The following is a 20,911-nucleotide window of genomic DNA, read 5'->3' as shown; positions in this document are numbered from 1 at the left end:
GGGCATTCTCGAGTCCCTTCGAAACCCGCAGAGGGTTACGGCAAGGTGATGGTCTTTCGTGTTTGCTATTCAACATCGCTTTGGAAGGGGTAATACGAAGAGCAGGGATTAACACGAGTGGTACAATTTTCAATAAGTCCGTCCAGCTATTTGGTTTCGCCGACGACATAGATATTATGGCACGTAACTTTGAGAAGATGGAGGAAGCCTACATCAGACTAAAGAGGGAAGCTAAGCGGATCGGACTAGTCATCAACACGTCGAAGACGAAGTACATGATAGGAAGAGGTTCAAGAGAAGACAATGTGAGCCACCCACCGCGAGTTTGCATCGGTGGTGACGAAATCGATGTGGTAGAAGAATTTGTGTACTTGGGCTCACTGGTGACTGCCGAAAATGACACCAGCAGAGAAATTCGGAGACGCATAGTGACTGGAAATCGTAAGTACTTTGGACTCCGCAAGATGCTCCGATCGAATAGAGTTCGCCGCCGTACCAAACTGACAATCTACAAAACGCTCATTAGACCGGTAGTCCTCTACGGATACGAGACCTGGACGATGCTCGTGGAGGACCAACGCGCACTTGGAGTTTTCGAAAGGAAAGTGTTGCGTACCATCTATGGTGGGGTGCAGATGGCGGACGGTACGTGGAGGAGGCGAATGAACCACGAATTGCATCAGCTGTTGGGAGAACCATCCATCGTTCACACCGCGAAAATCGGACGACTGCGATGGGCCGGGCACGTAGCCAGAATGTCGGACAGTAACCCGGTGAAAATGGTTCTCGACAACGATCCGACGGGCACAAGAAGGCGAGGTGCGCAGCGGGCAAGGTGGATCGATCAGGTGGAAGATGACTTGCGGACCCTCCGTAGACTGCGTGGTTGGCGACGTGTAGCCATGGACCGAGCCGAATGGAGGAGACTCTTATATACCGCACAGGCCACTTCGGCCTTAGTCTGAATAAATAAATAATTATCAATCGAATCGGAAACTGTCCAGCAATTTTTAAAGCCCATTGGAACTATTGAACGAGCTCGGTGGTCTAGTGGCTACCGCTTCTGCCTTATAAGCAGAAGGTCGTGGGTTCAATTCCAGGCTCGTCCCTTTCCTACTTTGTATTTCTATCTTAGTTCTATCTGTGTTTCACGTTCTACCAAAACGATTCCTACTGTTATAACCTTCCACACAATCCCAAAACCTCCCGTGGCACCTATGAGAGGTCGTAGAGTTCTCTGCATCTTTCTTAAGTAGATGTCCAACAAACCATCCTTCCCCTTCCTCAGCATTCGCAAGGACGTGGCCAGGACAGATCTCGACTATTGGAGAGTGCAATGCTTCCATCTAAGAGATAGTGATTAGTCCCAAATCAATATCTGAGGTAACGGATGAAAGTAATGCTACTCTCATACAATAGTCTTGGCTTGTACCACCTACGAATTTGTGCGAAATGCTCAATGCTAATGCTAATGCTAATTGGAACTATTGATTATCAATGTAAAAGCATTGAAATTCTAATTCTTTACCAACCCAGTAAAATTTCAGAGTATCATTACGACCGCCGTCTGATGCCGTTGGTTCTTGCGCTCTACTTTTGTGCGGTGATTCGCACAAAAAGTACTACAATAGAACCAAAGCAATGACCGCGGTAGGAGCAAAAAAGAAGTGTTTATGAAAAAGTACTACAGATGCTGGACATGTTTATGTAAGCAAGAGGTGATCATTAAAATTGATTATCAACTATAAACAAGATTATTTTACTATTTAGGCAGCACCCCTTTAAAATAACACTTCAAAAGTCACACAACAGTCGGAGAAAGTAAAGGCATCATCACCACTGCGGAATAATAAATTTGGGGTTTTTAAATGGAAATTTTAAATTGTCATATCCATCCATTTTCATATATTGAATTACGTTAAATTTGTTCGAAACATTTACCAAAACGAACCTCGCTACCTCCCGACCCCATATATCCAACGATGGTTACTCGTGGAAGTGCAGATGACTCGTCGGCCTTTATTAATGCAAGTATCAAGTCAACATATTCCTACCCATTCATTAATTGGTTCGCATTCGGACACAGGCGGCGCCGGTATTACTTAAATTCAGTCTTGCAAAATGTCGTGACCATCACCAGATGATCAGATATGAAAACAAAAACCACCACGCTTTTAAACGATGTTCTTTACTGACAATCACTGCAAGCGCATCGTGACATGTAGAAGCTGACACGTGAGTACCTTCGGTAAGCGTGACACTCAGATTGACAACCACAAGCTGAGAGCCATAAAGAGCATCAGGTCGGTCAGCTGTCAAAAGTGCAGGTGAGCACCGTTATTGATTGATTTTGTTGTCGTTTGATTGGACTGACGTCGTTTTTAATTGATAAATTGGATAAATCAATAGTTAAATTAAGGGTTCATTCACAAATTACATAACGCTAAAATGGACCTGGGGGCTGAAAGCCCCCACCCACCCTCTCGTAACGTATTTTGTATGGGAGGGTTCTGAAATTTGTATGGGCCGTATTTGTGAATGGCTCTAACTAAGTTTTTACCAATTTGATCCAGACTATCTTTTGAAAAAGGCCAAATTTTTTTAATTCATTTTTTCAAATGGATACAATTAAAAAAAGACGCATCCTACAAAAAAATGTTGTATGGGTGACTATCGCAAAATCAGTCAAAGTTTCTAATAAAGATATCGGAAACAATTCAAATTGAGCCCTACACTGAAAAAAAATCAGTTTCAACAGTTTCAAAAATTAAAACTCGATTTGCGAAAAAACGCTTTTTTTGATTTGTATGAAATTGTGTCTCAAGATAGGTGATTATGTTCCCTACCAACCGTCCATACATCGTAAGCTGGGCACTTTGAAGGAAAAAAAGTTTTTCTAACAAAAACTTTTTCTTGTCGAAATTATTTTCAGTGTATTTTTATCCGTTGCGATTAGTTACGACCTAAATATTGTACTCTGCTTGACTTTTTTTCCAATTTCGTTTATTTGGTAGGCTCAGGCGTGTATAACACTTTACGGAGCCATTGTTCTTTGTGATATATACAATCAATATCATTTTATTATACGGTTAGTAAGAGGGGGGTAGAAGCCAGCGTACTCGTGGTGACTCGAGGTTAGTTTACAATGTTTAAGGATGGACGGGGCTTAGGATTTGGGATCAGGAAATTTCAGCTTCTCATCCGGGCATTTGGCGTCAGTGACGATGTGGCGTGTCGTCGTGCTCGAGGAATGGTTCGACTGGGAGCATCTTCCGGATGGCAAGAGCTATAGAGCTCTACGGAACAAAAAGGCAGAGACAGAACAAAAAACCTTTAAAGAAAGAAAAAAAACAAAATGTTAGATTTTTATGTCAGAAGCACAAAGAAAACTATAAATGGCCTGCATATAGACAACATCACGATCTCCCAAAACACCGCGAACTTCCCTGAAGGGTTGTTTACCTCGGGCCACAAGGGTATCCAATAATTGCTCTCTGGAGGCGTCATTTTCCGAGCAGGACCAAACTACGTGATCGATGTCATCATAATCGGCTCCGCACCTACATAAGTTGCTATCGACAAGGTTTATTCTGTACAGATGTGCGTTTAGTGAATAGTGATTGGACATAAGCCTCGACATCGTGCGAATGAAGCCTCGACTTAAGTCCTCACCTCTGAACCACGCTCGCCCAGAAACTTTTGGAACTATGGAAAATAGCCACCGTCCAAGTTCGTTGTGTGTCCAATTTCTTTGCCAACTTTGAAGAGTACTCTGACGGACTAATGGGAAAACTCGTTGCTCGAGTATTGTCTATCATAAACTTCACCTTCCTGTGCGCCCACCTTTGCCAGCGAGTCTGCCTTCTCATTGCCGTAGATTGAGCAGTGAGATGGGACCCAAACAAAGGTAATCTTGAATGATCTTTCGACCAAAACACGCATCTGCTCTCTTATGTTTGTAAGAAAGTAAGATGCGTGCTTAACAGGTTTCATCGACCGGAGTGCCTCGATGGAACTAAGACTATCCGAGAAGATGAAATAGTGGTCTACGGGCTGATTGGAAATTATCCCCAAAGCGAAGTTAATTGCTGCCAGCTCAGCAACATAAACCGAGCACGGTTCCTGAAGTTTCCGGAAGGTGGTTGAAGTTACATTGAAAACACCGAAGCCAGTGGATCCGTTAATGCGAGAACCATCAGTGAAATATCTGTTGTTGCAATTGACATGTTCATATTTTTCTGAAAAAGGAGGAATAGAAATATTTCGAAGATGATCTGGTATTCCTTGAATAGCATGTTTCATGGACAGATCGTATTCAATTGAGGAACTGTCGTTGGTGAAGTGAACTCGAGGTGGAATATAACACGGAAGACAAAGATCTGAAGAAATGTAGTTGAGATAGACTCTAAGGAATCTTGAACGACAAGTTAGTTCAAGCATATTATCGAAGTTATCTAGAACAAGTGTGTTACTTGTTCCACATTTGACGAGTATTCTAAGTGAGAGCTCCCAGTAACGGTGCTTTAAAGGAGTGACTCCAGCAAGCACCTCCAGGCTCATGTTATGCGTTGAATGCATGCAGCCAAGGGCAATACGCAAACAACGATACTGAATTCGTTCCAATTTGATCAGGTGGCAATCAGCTGCTGAGAGGAAGCAGAAAGAGCCATACTCTAAAACAGAGAGAATAGTCGTTCTATAGAGTTTGATGAGGTCTTCCGGTGAGCACCCCACCATGTTCCGGAGATAGAACGTAGAAAATGGATCCTTTTCCGGCATTTTGTATCAAATACTCAATGTGGAGCTTCCAGGTACATTTGGAATCAAACACGACCCCAAGGTATTTAGAAGATAAAGATTGGTTGATGTCATCATTCAACAGCTTGAGTTTCAGTTGAGCAGGATACCGCTTCTTAGTAAACACAACCAACTGAGTTTTTTGCGGTGAAAACTCGATCCCTAAATGTCTGGCCCAAACAGTCAGATTATCTAAGGTACTTTGCAATGGTCCTTGCAAGACAGCTGAACATGGACCTCTTAGAGAGACCACTGCATCATCTGCAAGTTGTCTGAGCGTGCATTGTCCTTCCAAACAATTGTCAATATCTTTAACATAGAAATTATAAAGCAAGGGACTTAAACACGAACCTTGGGGAAGGCCCATGTAGCTATTTCTGGAAGTTGTCAGAGTGCCGAGTGTGAAGTTCATTTGTTTTTCTGACAACAAATTATACAAGAAATTGTTCAAAATAACGGGTAATCCACTACTGTGCAGATTGTCTGACAGTACTTCTATGGAAACTGAATCAAAAGCGCCCTTAATATCCAAGAATACTGAAGCCAATTGCTCCTTGTGCGCAAAGGCCAGTTGTATATCTGAAGAAAGCAACGCTAGACAATCGTTTGTTCCTTTCCATTTCGAAATCCAAACTGAGTATTTGAAAGCAATGCATTTTCTTCGACCCAATGGTCGACTCTTGAAAGGATCATTTTCTCCAATAATTTTCTCATGCATGATAGCATGGCAATCGGTCGGTATGAATTGTGATTAGACGCTGGTTTCCCAGGCTTTTTGAATAGCTATTACTTTGACCTGTCGCCATTCAGGTGGCACAATGTTGTACTCCATGAAACAGTTGTACAGGTCAAGTAATCGTCTTTGCGATATCTGGGAGGTTTTAAGAAGATTGAATTTGATGTTATCGCATCCCGGAGCAGAGTTATTCGATGAAAGAAGAGACATAGAAAGTTCCAGCATTGTGAATGGTCCACCCAAAGAACCGGGATCAGTGACTGATTCTCGAAATAGCGGTTCTGCTGGTACGGAATCTGGGCAGACCTTTTTTGCGAAGTTGAATATCCATCGATTGGAGTATTCTTCACTCTCATTGTTGGAAATGCGGTTCCGCATGTTGCGAGCCGTTTTCCAAAGTGTTGTCATTGAGGTTTCTCGTGATAGTCCTCGACAAAACGTCGCCAGTAGCTACGTTTTTTGCCTTGAGAAGATTTTTGAGTTTTCTTTCGAGCCTCAAATACTCTTCAAAGCTCTGACCTTCCGTGTTTACGGAAGGCCTTGAAGGCATCAGATTTCTCAGAATACAACTTAGTACATTCATCATCCCATCCAGGAGTGGCTGGTCTTCTGATGACAGATGTACTTGGAACGCGTCGTTTCTGAGCTTCTAGTGCGCTTTTTTGAATCAACTCAATAAGGAATCGATATTCATCCAAAGGTGGAAGAGTATCAGTTGATTCAATACCAGTTTTTACCGCCGATGCAAATTTTGGCCAGTCAATGTTTTCGTGAGGTCGAAAGGAACATTAACTGGCTCAGATTGTTGATAGCCACTCTTAATTGTGGTGGCTATCGGCATATGGTCACTACCATGGGGATCTTGAATTACCTTCCACGTGCAATCTAATGATAGTGAATTTGAACATAAAGACAGATCAATACGGCTTTGTTGACCATTTGGTCCTATTCGAGTTACTTCACCAGTGTTCAAAATATTCAAATTGAAATCGTCACACAAATCATAGAAAATGGGCGCTCTATAATCATCATACGTTTCGCCCCATCCAATACCATGTGCGTTCATATCACCCAATATCAATACTGGAGATGATAGGAGGGAGACTGCGCTCCAAAAATGTCGACGATTAATAGAGGCATTTGGAGGAATGTACACTGAAGCTATGCAAAGATCTTTATTCTTCACATTTACTTGGCATGCGACGATTTCTAAGCCGGGAACAGTCGGAATGGGAATTCTGTAGAAGGAGTAGCATTTTTTGATCCCCAAAAGAACGCCACCATAATGATCGTTCCGATATTGACGAATTATGTTAACATCATGGAAGTTGATTACATCTTCAGAAGAAACCAATATTTCACAGAGTGCAAATATATCGCAATCGGAATTGCGAATCAAAAACTTGAACACGTCTAATTTGTTTTCAGACTATGACAGTTCCACTGCAGCACAGTGATTGTATCTTCGGTGTTGGCCGTATTATCCATCGAAAGATACAATTTCTGCAAGAAGGGGCCATGAAACAGTCAATTGCTTCAGATAACTTTCAACTGTTGGAATAAAGAGGTCAATGATTGGCCTCAATGAATTCGGAATATTGAACAAGTTCAAAAAACGGTCCACAAGGTCCTTAAAGGAGATCAATCCTCGCTTGGACGGAATACTTTTACTAGAAGTGCGAATTACTTTTTTTCTTTCGTTGATTCTCCTAGCCGGATGTTTCTTCGAAACATCGGATTTTGGCAATGGCGGGAATGCCTTACTGCAACTAGGATCAAAGAAGCAGTAGGGACAGGTTGCTTCGGGATTTTAAATAAACCCCCATTACCTTCAGATTTTGCCAAGCTTTTATGGATGATTTTTGTTCTCTTGCGGCGCGATCCCGGGGAAGACGGTTGCTTCCTCTTTTCGGGCACGTGTACCTCCGCAGGATCATCCATATCGGCTGCGTCAGAGTCCAATTCATCGATGGATATGGAATCATAATAATCACTTACACGAACGGTGGCTGAAATAGCAGTCGATGCAGTGGCTGTGGCGGATGTGTCTTGCGACTTAACCATTTCCGCATACGACTGCTTGGAGCGCTGTATCAACGAGCGCTTCACTTTTTGGGTGCGCTTTTTGTACACCGGGCATTCCTGCAAACCATGGGGAGGATTCAAACCACAATAAGCACATTTTGTTGCCTGTTGCTGGCAGGACTCCTCCCGATGCGTTTCAGAACATTTGCCACAACGTGGTTTGTTGTCACAAAACTCGGCAGTGTGACCAAGTTGTTTGCAATTGGTACAATTAAATACCCTTGGCACAAAAAGACGCACCGGAAATAGCATGTTTTCAATATCAACATATTTTGGGAGCATCGAACCGGCGAACGTCACCCGAAGCGAACCTGACTTGGAATATACCTTCTTTCCATCTACCGTGGCTGCTGAATGCAATTCCTTGCAGTCCAGAATATCCACGGTAGAGTCCATTGCATTCTTTAGGCGGCCTTTTCCCGCAAGCACATCCTTGCAAGTCAGGCTCGCTGCGTTTATCACACCTTCAATTTCGACCTCCCGCGAGGGACATAAACCATATATTCAACATTGTACGCCCTGTCGCCAGCAATTTCATTTGCCACCTGGTATGTAGGTGCGGTGATGCGTAGTTTGTTCCTGTTGATCTGGCTAAAATCAAGCTTCGGAAAACGACGCGTCAAATCTCGTTTAATGCCGAGAAAATCTAGGCTTTTTACTTTCTGCCGAAAGTAAACAACCCAAGGCCCAGGCGAAGCCGCATGGTACAATCGAGTGCGCCCTCCATCTTTAGCAGGCACATTGCCTTCTCCAGTCTCCGCCTCCATTCTCACCCCGCAAGGTGGAAGGATAATTTTGCTTATACTAACTTAAAACTAATAGCAAATTAGAAAAAAACTTAAAAAACTAATTTGATTAATTCTAAGCAGTCCCACTCTGTATAAAACAGAAGGGAGAACAATAAAAAGTTTTGCCACTTATCTGCCCCTGCTGCTGTAGGTAGCAGCAGTAACAATAGCCTGCTTCACTGGCGTCGCCAGAAGCAGCTACTTCACTCGCCGACAGTGATCGCCTTGGATCCGTAGGTAGGAGCACCACACAATAGCCTTTTCACTACCGAACACAATCCGCGATGAGACACAGCACACACGTCTGGCTCGTTCGAACTATCGGCACGGAATGAACTCTGCTTGACTGTACAGGAATATTTAAATATATGTATGTATATGTTAAATCCACTGGCATTCCTTGACACTGAGAAAAAAAATCAATTCCGACAAGAAACATTTTTTGTTAGAAAAACTTTTTTCCCTTAAAAGTGTCAAGCTTGCGATGTATGGACGGTTGGTAGGGAACATAATCATCTATCTTGAGACACATTTTCATACAAATAAAAAAAAGCGTTTTTTCGCAAATCGAGTTTTAATTTTTGAAACTGTTGAAACTGATTTTTTTTTTCAGTGTAGGGCTCAATTTGAATTGTTTCCGATATCTTTATTAGAAACTTTGACTGATTTTGCGATAGTCACCCATACAACATTTTTTTGTAGGATGCGTCGTTTTTTAATTGTATCCATTTGAAAAAATCAATAAAAAAAATTTGGCCTTTTTCAAAAGATAGTCTGGATCAAATTTGGAAAAACTATGAAGGTACTTTTCTTTTAATAGCACCTCTTAAAATATTGCACAAGAAGTCAATATAAACAATAAGAACACTTAAATGTTCCCAAAAATTCTATTTTGGCTTCATGCATTTTTATCACAGCAAAAATCCATTATTTCCGCTAAGTGGATTATTCCATTGCTGTCGGGTTGATTTCGAACCAAACACCGCATAGGTCAAGTGATCATCACGATAGTCAAGATGACATGGATATGACAACCACAACATCAGGAAAGTTTTCCTATCGTTCATGCTGGTGATCACAGGTAGAAGAAGTGAAGACATGGTGAGTGACCAAGCGCTAGTTGCTAAAATGTCACTTTCATGGTGATCGTTGCACCAAGCATGTGAGATCCACATTGAGCATCACAATTGAGTACTTGACACATGACCAGGATTTTGTTATTGTCACGCTTTGCGTGACTTGTACGGTGACACTTTGCAGCACTGTAAATTTGGGTCACCCGTGTGTACACATTGAAGGTTATATTATTCTCAAATATCATCTGTTGGTTCTCTTTGTAATTACATCTGGCCTGGCAGAAACAGAGTAACAACCGTGACAGTCAATCATGCTCATAAGATTAGTTCAAATTTTGAATTTTTCGCTTCCCTATGCTTGAACGGTGGCATCAGTAGTCTTTATAGAACTTCCCTAATTTTTAGCAGATTTGGTTGTAATTTGACTTAGCACGCGCGATTTGAAGTTTGAGAATTACTATGAAAACAGTAACGTTTTTGGAAAACCGTTTTGCAATGTTGCTCATTAATATATAAAAATATATGAGTACGTTGGCAACATAGGAAATTTAGCGAGTGAAAAATCGTGTTTGTAGCGAAACAATTTGCTGCTTGCAAAAAAAAATATTAAAGAAATACTAAATCGTGGAAATTCAATTGAGCACGTAAAAGAATAACATATCAATAATGAGCATTTTTGTTTTCATTATATCTTTGCTTACGAAATCGATCGTTTCGCAACAACAACCGTCTAGCAGATTAGGAAATATTCTTCGATGTCTTCGGGCTGATTATATTTAGGGGGAGATCCTCCAGTGCCGGACACATAAGCCATTTGACAAAAAAAAACTCGTAACTATCCGGACGGATTATGTTTCCTTTTATACCTTATACATAAAATATGGCCATTGATGATTCATACTATATTTGATCATTAGAACACGTTTTACGACGATGAATTTTGGAGAAAAATTTCACGGTTCAGAAAAATGTCTCCCAGTACCGGACACTATTGCATCAAATGTTCAAATATTGTTCAAATGTGACTAAGTTCCTGTTACATGAGTAAAGCCATCATTCAGAATAATCATATTTTTCGCGTGCTTCAAGCTGTAAATATAAAACATTGTAAGTAGAGCTTATTTGACTCTTCAGCTAAATTTTTTACATCTTAATCCAAATTCTCACCTTTTTGAATGTGCTCTTCAATTTTAATTTCTGTGGCTTTAAAACAGCAAGAAGAAACTATTGAATTAAAGTAAGTGTAACAAAACAGTCATAAAAAATGGCTATGAAAAATCTCAATGTCCGAACACCACAATTACATGGTAGATGTACCAAACCAAATCATCATCATTATTTAAAATATGGCTAATATGGACCATCTTCACATAATCAGAATGCATTAGATTGATTTTAATATTGTTGGTTAAAACCATCTAAGGGAACATCCATAAATTACGTAACGCTTAGAGGGGGGAGGGTGGTTGCCCAAAGTGTGACAATCCATACCAAAATTTCAGCTGCTTCATACAGAAAGTGTGACATGCGAGGGGGTGTTAAAAATGGCCAATTTTTGCGTTACGTAATTAATGGATCTTCCCTAAAATAACGCGAAACATCAAAGTTTTGAGCATTTTTATTCAATTTCAAATTTTGTACAAAGCTTACCACATGAACATCTGATATCCCATGCCGTTAAAAACCTTTTCAATAGCTTCCTTTTGTACTTAATAATTTGAAGGAGGGAGCTCTGCAAGTATCGTTTTAAGAAGTGTCCGGTATTGGGAGATGTCGTGCGCTGAGAGATCTCCCCCTAAATAGTTAATGAGCCACCTCACGAAACGATCTTTTACATACGGGGCGATTTCCATACAAACTTCAAACTGCTCGTACTAAGTTAAATTACAACCAACTCAAATGAAAATTTTGGAGGTTCATCAGAACAGCAAATGTTATCGTTCAAGCATAGGGGAGCGAAAAAGTCAAAATTTTGATCACTCTAAGCTCTAAGCAAATAAATTATTATCTTATGATCTGCATTACGTAGTTTACGTCGGGCGGTCGTATCTTGTATATAACCCTTCTGATTTTTTTTGGTGAACTCAATAAAATTTTCTCCCAAAGTCTAAATAAATCCCGGAAAAATCATGACGTTTTTTTCTGGAATTAAATTATGTTATTCTGTTATTATCGGACCTCGGCTGATCTGCGATGACATGATTTATTTTTGGCAATTAAATGCAATTAAAAATTGTCATGTCGATTTGATGCCGAAGTGATTTTTGGCGTGACGCCGAAAACGCCGCCGAACTGTGACAAACGACGCCACCGACGATTTCCGAACCGGTTTTGTAGATTTATGATGATGTTGTGTACGAAAAATCAGGTTATATGATTAGATTGTGACTGATATATGTAGGCCGTGACAGAAATAGAGGTTAAGGCCCAAAATAGATTTTTGGCCTTAATAGGGTTTTAAAACGGCGAATCAGTCTTCAGATATATTAAAAGACATGAACAGTGCTATTTTAATCGTGCTTATCAAAAGCTTTCAATAAATAATATTTGCTAGTGTATTGAGTTTGCGACGCTTTAATCTTGCATTTTTATTTTTTATTTTATATGATCTGAAGAAGAATGATGCTTTTGACACGATTTGTTTCATTGTACATACTTAATAATCGGTACAACAAAATCAACCAAAATCGTCGTTTTTCTTGCCATATAACCAGCATTTTGCATTTTGTTATTTTCAACCTTTGTTTTTGTTAACCTTACAGTGGTGACGGCCTATCGTAGTTAGTACACAAATGAAGCCCATGTTATTGACCTTTTTGCATCATCTAACAACCTAAGTGTTCCAGTAGTTACCCAACTATTACTCATAATAATCGTAATCCAACAATGCGCCAATTTCTTTCGGTCAGTAACATTCTGCTTCTCTTGGTTTGTTCTTTTTTCTCTTTCGTCACCCTGGGCGCTCCACGCAAAAAAAAACGCGCCATTGCTTTGGTTCCACTTCACGCGTATCTCTTCTTTTGCGGGGGTGCACCGCTTTCACACCATTTGCCGCAAATCATGAGCAAAAATCGACTACTCGATCGATCGAAAAATCAATCAATCAATCACCCAATGAATCGACTGGAATGGCCAATGGATCAAGATCCCCGTTCGGCCGAGGAGAAGAAGTTCCGCCGGACGTCGCTGCTGGTTCCGCTGCACAAGCTGCCCTCGTGCGAGAGTCTCAGCCTCAGCCCGGGACCGTCGTCTCCAGGTGATTTGATTAGAATTGAATTATTTACGGTGTAGGTTCGTTACTAGATGGAATTTTATTTTATTTTTGTTGATTTATAGGTGACAGTAGAGAATGTTACGTAGTTTCGATTTCATTTAACCCTGTTTATTATTGTAGAATTGCTTTCAGTAGTTGAATTGAATTCAAAAATGGTTAGTATTGAATGATTTAGGAACGAAAGATATAAGAAAACGTCGCACATAAGCATGCTACTCCGTGATACACTAGAAATTGCCAATATTTGTAAAAAGAGATGCCCGATGGGGTTCGGATTAGTTTTTGTATATATTCCGAAATACAACGTTCCAATTAATTCAAATTTTAGTTAAATTTTATATCGTTACCCTCCCGATCAAATTGGCGTGCTATATGGTAGCACGATCCAACGTGCACTGAATAAAAAATTTCTGCCAATTGAGGCCATAATTACTCTCCACTTCGCCGATTGAACTGACACGACAAGCGATAGTACGGTTTGCATTTGGATTATTTCTGATTTTTCTTGCAGGCTCTGCACGTTCTAATGTCCCATCCATATCCAATAATGTAGGTTCCGAAATTGAACCGGCTTGATGAGTTATGGATCAAAGGCGTGACGCTCTGCTTCCGTTCATAAATATAATGACAGACATGTAAATAAATATGATTAAATAATAATCATAATCAAACCCCACTGCGTTCCTCATTTCCGGTTTTCCAACCTCCACTCACCATTTCCTAACAAGGCAAACCATCCCGATGTCGAATGTAAATAGGTGGGATCCTGGGAACGCACTGCAGTTGTTCTCTTCATCCTCCACTTGTCAATATGTGGGTCAATTGATGATTGTACGCACTTAGCGGCCGGCATGGCAGGCGTGCGTGTGTGTGAATTCTGTTCCGGGTGCTGCCTTTCATCGGAAAATTTAATTTCCGATTCTGATTAAGTTTCACACTCAAACAGCAGGGAGTGGGTATTGTTACCGGTCCATCAATAAAGCCCGACAAACTAATCGATGATGATGGTGGCCACGTAGCTTTCAATCAGTAGAATTGATTGATGGAGTTCCGTGGCAAAAGCCGGCCGCTTGTCGGAAGTGCATTGAGTACAACTGCTAAATTGAATTCTCAGCTTGTTTGACGCGCGAAAGGAGGTCTAATTAATTGGGGTCGACGTGTCTAATAAAGAGGGATTGGATAGGATCAAATTCGGGTTAGTGTGCTGTTCGCAGTTCTAAATTCATTTTGAATGAATAGTGTGAGCGTTCAACTCAAAGAGACTTCCGAATTTTCAAACACATTGGAATTTATCATAACAAGTTTTCTTAGCTATATTGTGAATCATCCCCTTTTAAAAGCGTTAGATATTTTGCTAATCAAAGATGTGTAAACAAAAGAAAAACAACATTGACAACTTTTTGCAAAGTTCAACAGACTGCGAATTCGCGAATTTATATTTCTAAAAATAGCGCCAGTTAATTAGCACACAGTCCAAATATCCACCCTCAACCTGGATTTACTAATCGAATTTCGCTGTGACGTTTTGCACAATTCTACCATCGCCAGCGGCCGGTCGCCTAATCACGTCACGAAAAAGCGTATTTCCGTTCTCTTCCGTTTCCAGACTTATGAACTAGACTCTTAAGCTGATTATTGCTGATTTAATGTTGATGACGTTCATTCCTGACAGACAATTGGCCGTCGGTCTCAGTATTAGTGTATTGGCTTATGAATTTGCGCTGATAGACTTCAACTGGATAGTTGACGTAGTTGAATTGTTTTTGAAAACTCACAATGCTTTTACTTTTATTAGATTTGTCGTTGGCTTACAATGAAATTAATGCTCTGAGTCATATAAAAAATGTCTAACACTAGCCATAAAATAATTCCGTTTCTTTTTACGTGAGTGAAGTGCTCACTAGGGGAAACCACTTTGCAAATTTTCGTCATCTCATCCGATCCATCCACTTTAAGAAACACCGCAACCCCCCCTCTCTAGGTCAAACGGGTCGTAAAATGACTTCACCGTCTGTTCGAGTCCGGAATAGACTGTTTTTGCACCACTTCCATCAACTCAACCACCACCAGCATCAGCCACCAACCGACACATCGACACCCCATCCCCCAAGCCCAACCTGCTGCTGCTGTTCCATTTGACCTAACCTCTGAAGCGCTGAACCGATCCCAAACTGATGACAACGATGGCGGACGAATAGCGCCGGAGCTTTACTTTAGCCAGCGGGCCCATCTCATCCCTTTCATATCATCCGGCAAGCTGTAGGGCGCCTCGCCAAATATAGCGCAAGCCCTATATGACAAGCTCTTTCTCTTCTTTATGGCTCTGCGTGCAGGCCGGAGCTTGGCCTTCCTCTTTAATTTAGTGTTTCAAGGGTATTTATTGAAGTCTTCTCATTCGCGTCGTTCTATGAGCTTGTATCTTGTGTGGCAGAAGTGTCTTTTTCAATTCGACAAAAAATCGAACCCGCTACCTCCGGATTGACAATCGTACGTCTCAACTCACAAAGGCTTACTGGAGACCCGATACAGCAACCGAAAGTCGTCGTTCCTGTCATAGATAAGCGAGTGCTGCTGCTGCTGCCTGGACTGCCATCGGTTGCATTCAGAAGCGCAGAAAATAGGAATCACCCGTCGTATGTGGTTTTCGAATAGAGACATAAATAATGCGGCAGTTTTACTTTTGGTGTGACTCAGAATGGTATGAAAATGGTAATTTGATATCCAAACTCCGGGGCAATAATTGACCTTTCCCGTCAAAAAAGTTTTATTCGTTCAATCGATTCTTTGTTTTATTTAAGTTCAACTTTCCCCAATAACTTATATTTTTTGACGCCTTTAAATACTTTTAAAATTTTAAACAAAAAATAAAAAATGCTGTTTTTCAAGATTGGCCTAACATTTGCCCAACCTTGAATGAACATCGAGTGAATGTTTCAGGCCGGCTCACACGTGCAGCACTTTTTCGGGTTTTGTTTTTGATGTATTAAATAGTTAGAGGCCTAACTATTGGATTATTCGGGAAAGTTAAAAAATAATAAGCCACAGAATCGACTTATACAATAAAACGAGATACGTGTTCACTGATGAAAAAATCCAAAGTAAAGATAAAAAAATCTAAATTTCCACAGGATTTTTTTTGTTTCTCCAGGATACTTCTCTCGACCTGTCCGAATAGTTCTCTTGAATTCCTCGCGGGATTTTTTTTAATTTTCAACATTCTTTTGAAGATTAAAGAGAAGTTTCTTTTTTGCAATTTCCAAGAAAAACTCTTAGAAATTTCTGTGAGTTTTTTGGAACCTCTGGAAATTCTTCGGAATTGTTGTAAGATTTTTTCTGCATTTTATCAAGAAATTATATACAATTTGCATGGAAATTTCTTCTGAAATCTAACAGAAATTAGGAATTCTTTGAAATTTCAATGGATTTTATTCTCGTAGTTTTCACTTGAAATACTTCGGCATTTCCAAAGAAAATTCTTTGTGATTTACATTGAAAATTCTGAGAGTTGCAAAAAGGAATGAAGATGAAGCGCCAATATCTTCATATACGTGTACTGTGCCAAGTACAAAAGTGTAATCGTCCCACTTTGTAACCTGTTGGACCACGTCCTGTAGATGGGCAGCATCGAGCTCGAAACTGGTCGACAAAAAGGTAAATTTAAAAAATCCGTTTTTCGTTTGTAAGAACCATAAGTATATTGTATCCAGTCTCGTGTCGCGTTCTTGTGTGTATGATACAGTTCTTACGTTAGAAAAACTTTCAAAAAATGAGTGATCTTCAGCATTCCCACGAAAATTTTTCGGATTTTCCGAAACTTTTTTTGTTCATGAATTTCCGCGGGAAATTATTCGAAATTTTCTTGAAAAGTTATGAGCAAGTTTCTTCGAAAATTCCCCTGATTCTGTATGAGAAATTCTTCAGAATTTCCATGGAAAGTTCTTAAAAATTTTTGATGAGAAATTGTTGGAACAATAAAACACGGTTTCTTAACGTATCAGGGTATCTGTTCCTATATCAATCACAATAAGCCAATGTGCACATGAAATACATTGATTTCTCCCCCGATAATCAAGAACCATGACTCAGCTTACCTATTTTTTTTTCTTTATTATCGAGACTTTTAGCCCTAGGCTGGCTCGTCTCGTATACAAAACCTGTGACCTCCAAAATTTAATTAATAACACAGTAATCAACTAAAAAAATATCATCACCAACATTTACACTTTCAATAACATTCAAAAAAGTTAATTCTATGCCTGTACCTACATCAAGAACACTACCTACCTGTATACCTGGTTGGCTACAACGTCGATAAACATACGTATTGTAGATCTCCATAATCGTCGGTTTTGGGCGATGTTTCCCCGAACGTTTAGGGTCCCCTGGTCCGATTCCACCGCGTGTAGCCAGCGTGTTCGTGGCCTTCCACGCCGTCGCCGGCACCTATCTGGTTCTCTGTTGAATAATGTTTTCGCTATTCTTTTTTCCGACATTCGCACTAAGTGATCAGCCCACTGAAGCCCACCGTATTTAATACGATTCACAATTTTTTCCTCTTTGTATACTTGATACAGCTCACGATTCATGCGTTTTTCATGTTCTAGTTTCCCTCAGAGTAGTGTACGCAGCACTTTTCGCTCGAAAGCTATTCCGAAAGCTTTCCGGTCCGCCTCTTTTAACGTCCACGCTTCATGTCCATAAAGGGCCACTGGTAGAATCAGAGTTTTATATAGAGCAAATTTCGATTCCGTCTGCATGTTGCGGGACCTAAATTCTGCACGCCAGATCTCCGAATAGCGCCCTCGAGTGCAATGTGTTCAATAAATTCGAAAGTGCATCACCCTGCTTCAATCCGTCTAAGGTACCAAACGAGGTTGACACTTCGTCTGCAATCCGAATACTTGATTGAGAGCCAGAGAGAGATCCAGAGTTGTACGTATCAGTCTAATCGGTTTCGCCGGAAAACCAAGTTCGGACATTATCTGCCACAGCTAATTTCTTTTCACTGAATCATACGCTGCTTTGAAATCAATGAACAGATGGTGAGTCTGCAATTTGTACTCCCGGAATTCATCAAAGATCATCCGCATGCTCAACATCTGATCCGTTCTTGATCTGCCCTCACGAAAATGTCCTTTTGGCAATGTCCCTTCTTGTTTGAAGCAGTTGCTGTGATGACGCCTTCGATACAATATAAGCGATGTGATCCTGGAAGGTTAGTTTGGAATCCATCATAACAACCAAGTCTTTTATAGTTGTTTCCCGTTTTAAATTGGTTCCATCCAAGCAATAGTTATGATGGTAAAGGGATCGCTTCCGTCCGAATGAAATTACTGAACATTTAGATGCATTCAATACCATGCAATTAATACGGCACCAGTTAGCGAATGTAGTCAGTTGCTCTTGCCAGAACTCGGCATGTTGCGGTTGTTTTTATGACGCAATAGAACTTAAGGTCATCGGCATATGATGCTTGAAGCACTTTAAGATAAAGTTGACATCATTCATATATAGAAGGAACAAGAATGGTCCAAGATGGCTGCCTTGAGGTACTCCAGAGGTAACTGGGAATGGCGTTGAAATATGACTTCCTATTTTAACGGACATATCGCGACCAGTGAGGTAGGAGCGTAACCAATGCAGCAAGTTGTCTTTGATTCCTAACTTGTCAAACTTTGCCAGGGCGATTTCATGACAAATCCGTATATATAACATCCACTTGGTGACCTTTTTCAATGGATTTCATGGTGAATGATGTAAAACATGCGAGATTAGTAGTTGTTGAACGCTTCGGCATGAAACCGTGTTGGTCAGGTGATATATACTGCTTCAAAGCCTGAGCGAGATTTTCCAAAACGATTTTCTCAAATAGTTTGGAAGAGGCACATAAAGCAGCAATTCCCCGGTAGTTAGAAACTGTCCGTCTAAACCCTTTTTAATATACCGGAAAAACAAAAGAGTCCTTCCAGCTTGAAGCGTAGGTTGAAGTTTGACCAGGCTGGTTTTTCAGGTTCACGAGTTCGCTTCAATGGTACATATTGATCAACTGCATAGAGCAATATGCTGGATATTGTTGAAGTAGCACAATTGGCATTATTGTTATGAAGAACTGTTGTACTCCAGTCGACGGTTTGAAGAAAATCGTTCATGTCGTTAAAATTAGTCTTGCCAAAGTCGTACGAAATATTGTCCGATGATTCAGTGAAGTGCAGCTGTAGTCTAATGTCCAACGTGGTTAGTAAGGGAGTGTGGTGCGTGCAATCTATTAACAACGTTGCCGGTGCGCGAGTGGTAGACGAATTCCAACACATTCTTCACTTGCAAAACAAGGATCGAGAATACGATTTTTGCCGTTATATGCAGAATTTAGCGGCTTTAGACCAGCTGTGCTATAAGCATCCAACGAATTAGTATATGCAGAGGACATCGAAGAGTTAGAAGCGTTCGGAAAAAATGTACCTCTAGAATCTCCATGCCATGTTCTGCCGCGGAGATTAAAATCGCCCATAATGACGATATTATCGTTTGCACTGTCATTCACTAAATCTGGGGGTATGTAAATCACACAGAAGAAAACTGTACTGTAGCCCGAGCTGACCGCCACCCAAAATTGCTCAAGAGCCGAATTTTCTGGAGGACGCAGAAGACGGGATTTATAGCATGAACGAATCGCTAGCAGCACTCCACCACCGGAGCGTTTTGAGCTGTTGGAGAGTGAGCGATCATGACGATAAATGGTGAACGTATTATCGAACAACTGACTGGACGTCGTGTTTTCATTCAGCCATTCGTGAAAGCGTAGACATCGTAGCACGCATCACTGCATGCTAACTTGTAGTCCGATATAGAGCAATTTATTCTACCGACATTGTGATAGTAAATCCGAATGCGTGGAGAATCGGGAACATTACCCTTTGACACACTAGATGATTCTGCACTAGAATGCAATCACGTTATGCTGATCAGCAAATCTGGTTGTAGAAGAAGCACTGTTCAGCAACTCCCTCAACTGACAAGCGCTGAATATTGAAACGCATCGTTCTGTTGTTTCGTGAATTCGTGACGCTGGAAAGTTGCGCCCGTAGTGATCCCAAGCAATGTTCGGACCTCTGAAGGACCTTACATCCATAACATCCGAGAAATATCGTCCGTCGATCAGCACGTGGTCTATCTGTGAGCAAGTGTCTCCACTCGGATTTTGCCAGGTATGTTTGTGGATATTCTTACGTGCGAAGTAGGTACAGCTGATTGCCATCCCTCTAGCAGCAGCAAAGGTCACAAGTCGCAGACCATAATAGTTGGTAGCGGAATGAAGGCTTTCCGTACCAATGACAGGGCAAAAGAAACTTTCTTTTCCGATGTGCGCATTTGCATCCCCGATGACAATCTTTACATCGTGTTTCGGGCACTCTCCGTAGGCCTTATCAAGACTCTCATAGAACTCATCCTTCTCGTCATCAGGCTTATCGTTACTTGGGGCATAGATGGTTATTAGGATACACCCAGGTTTTTTTTTACGCGGTAAGAATTCATAAATTTCTCGGTCAACTTAAACTTTCACAGCTTTTTAAATACCCCCTGAATTTTCTTTGAATTTTTTTAAATTTTTTTTTGTGGGTTCAACTCATTGCTTCATTAACGCTAAAGGTCGTAAACGACAAAAACCAAAGCGTGTAAAAAAAAACCTGGGTGTATAAGTATTTGAAAAATTTGCCCTTCATTCTCAACATGTAAATGCGGTCGCATATCTGCTTCATCTGCTTCTCGATCAACATGAAGCCAACTTCACGTTCTGCTCTGTTACCGCCGCTATAGTAGATGTGGTACTTGAATAAAGTGCGCTGGGTGCTATCGTTGATGCTGCCAACTAATTAAAAACCTCCTACAATCCTGGACCCGCCGGTATCCCATCTGTGTTCCTCAAGAAAGACATCGAGTACCTGGCAGGCCTGTACTGTTCCAACTATCACTTTCTGCTGGAGAATTTACAACTTGCTGGAAGACAGTTGACATGTTTCCTGTCCACAAAAAAGGGAAAAAGCTTGAAGTCAGTAACTACCATGGAGTTACGTCTTTGAGTGCTATTTCCAAGCTCTTCGAATTAGTAGTACTGGGTTCGCTGACATCGCACTGTAAACAATATTTAAGCGTTGAT

The 20,911-nt window shown here is 40.8% G+C and overlaps 1 protein-coding gene across 3 annotated transcripts in view; it reads left to right on the top strand.

The window, feature by feature from the left end:
* LOC134222910 (oxysterol-binding protein-related protein 8) overlaps positions 1-20,911 on the top strand; it is a 205,040-nt gene that overhangs the window by 37,797 nt on the left and 146,332 nt on the right. For 2 of the 3 annotated variants that reach the window (XM_062702057.1, XM_062702081.1), the window contains exon 3: positions 12,628-12,738. The exons of the other annotated variant lie outside the window; for it this stretch is intronic. In XM_062702057.1, the coding sequence (XP_062558041.1) occupies positions 12,628-12,738 (111 nt within the window). The remainder of the gene's footprint in view (positions 1-12,627; positions 12,739-20,911) is intronic. 3 annotated transcript variants of the gene reach the window in all.

This window comes from Armigeres subalbatus, chromosome 1, assembly GCF_024139115.2.
Source record: "Armigeres subalbatus isolate Guangzhou_Male chromosome 1, GZ_Asu_2, whole genome shotgun sequence".
In the NCBI taxonomy this organism is placed as follows: Eukaryota; Metazoa; Arthropoda; class Insecta; order Diptera; family Culicidae; genus Armigeres; species Armigeres subalbatus.
Note: the sequence above shows the minus strand (reverse complement) of the source record. Positions and strands in the feature narration are given on the sequence as shown.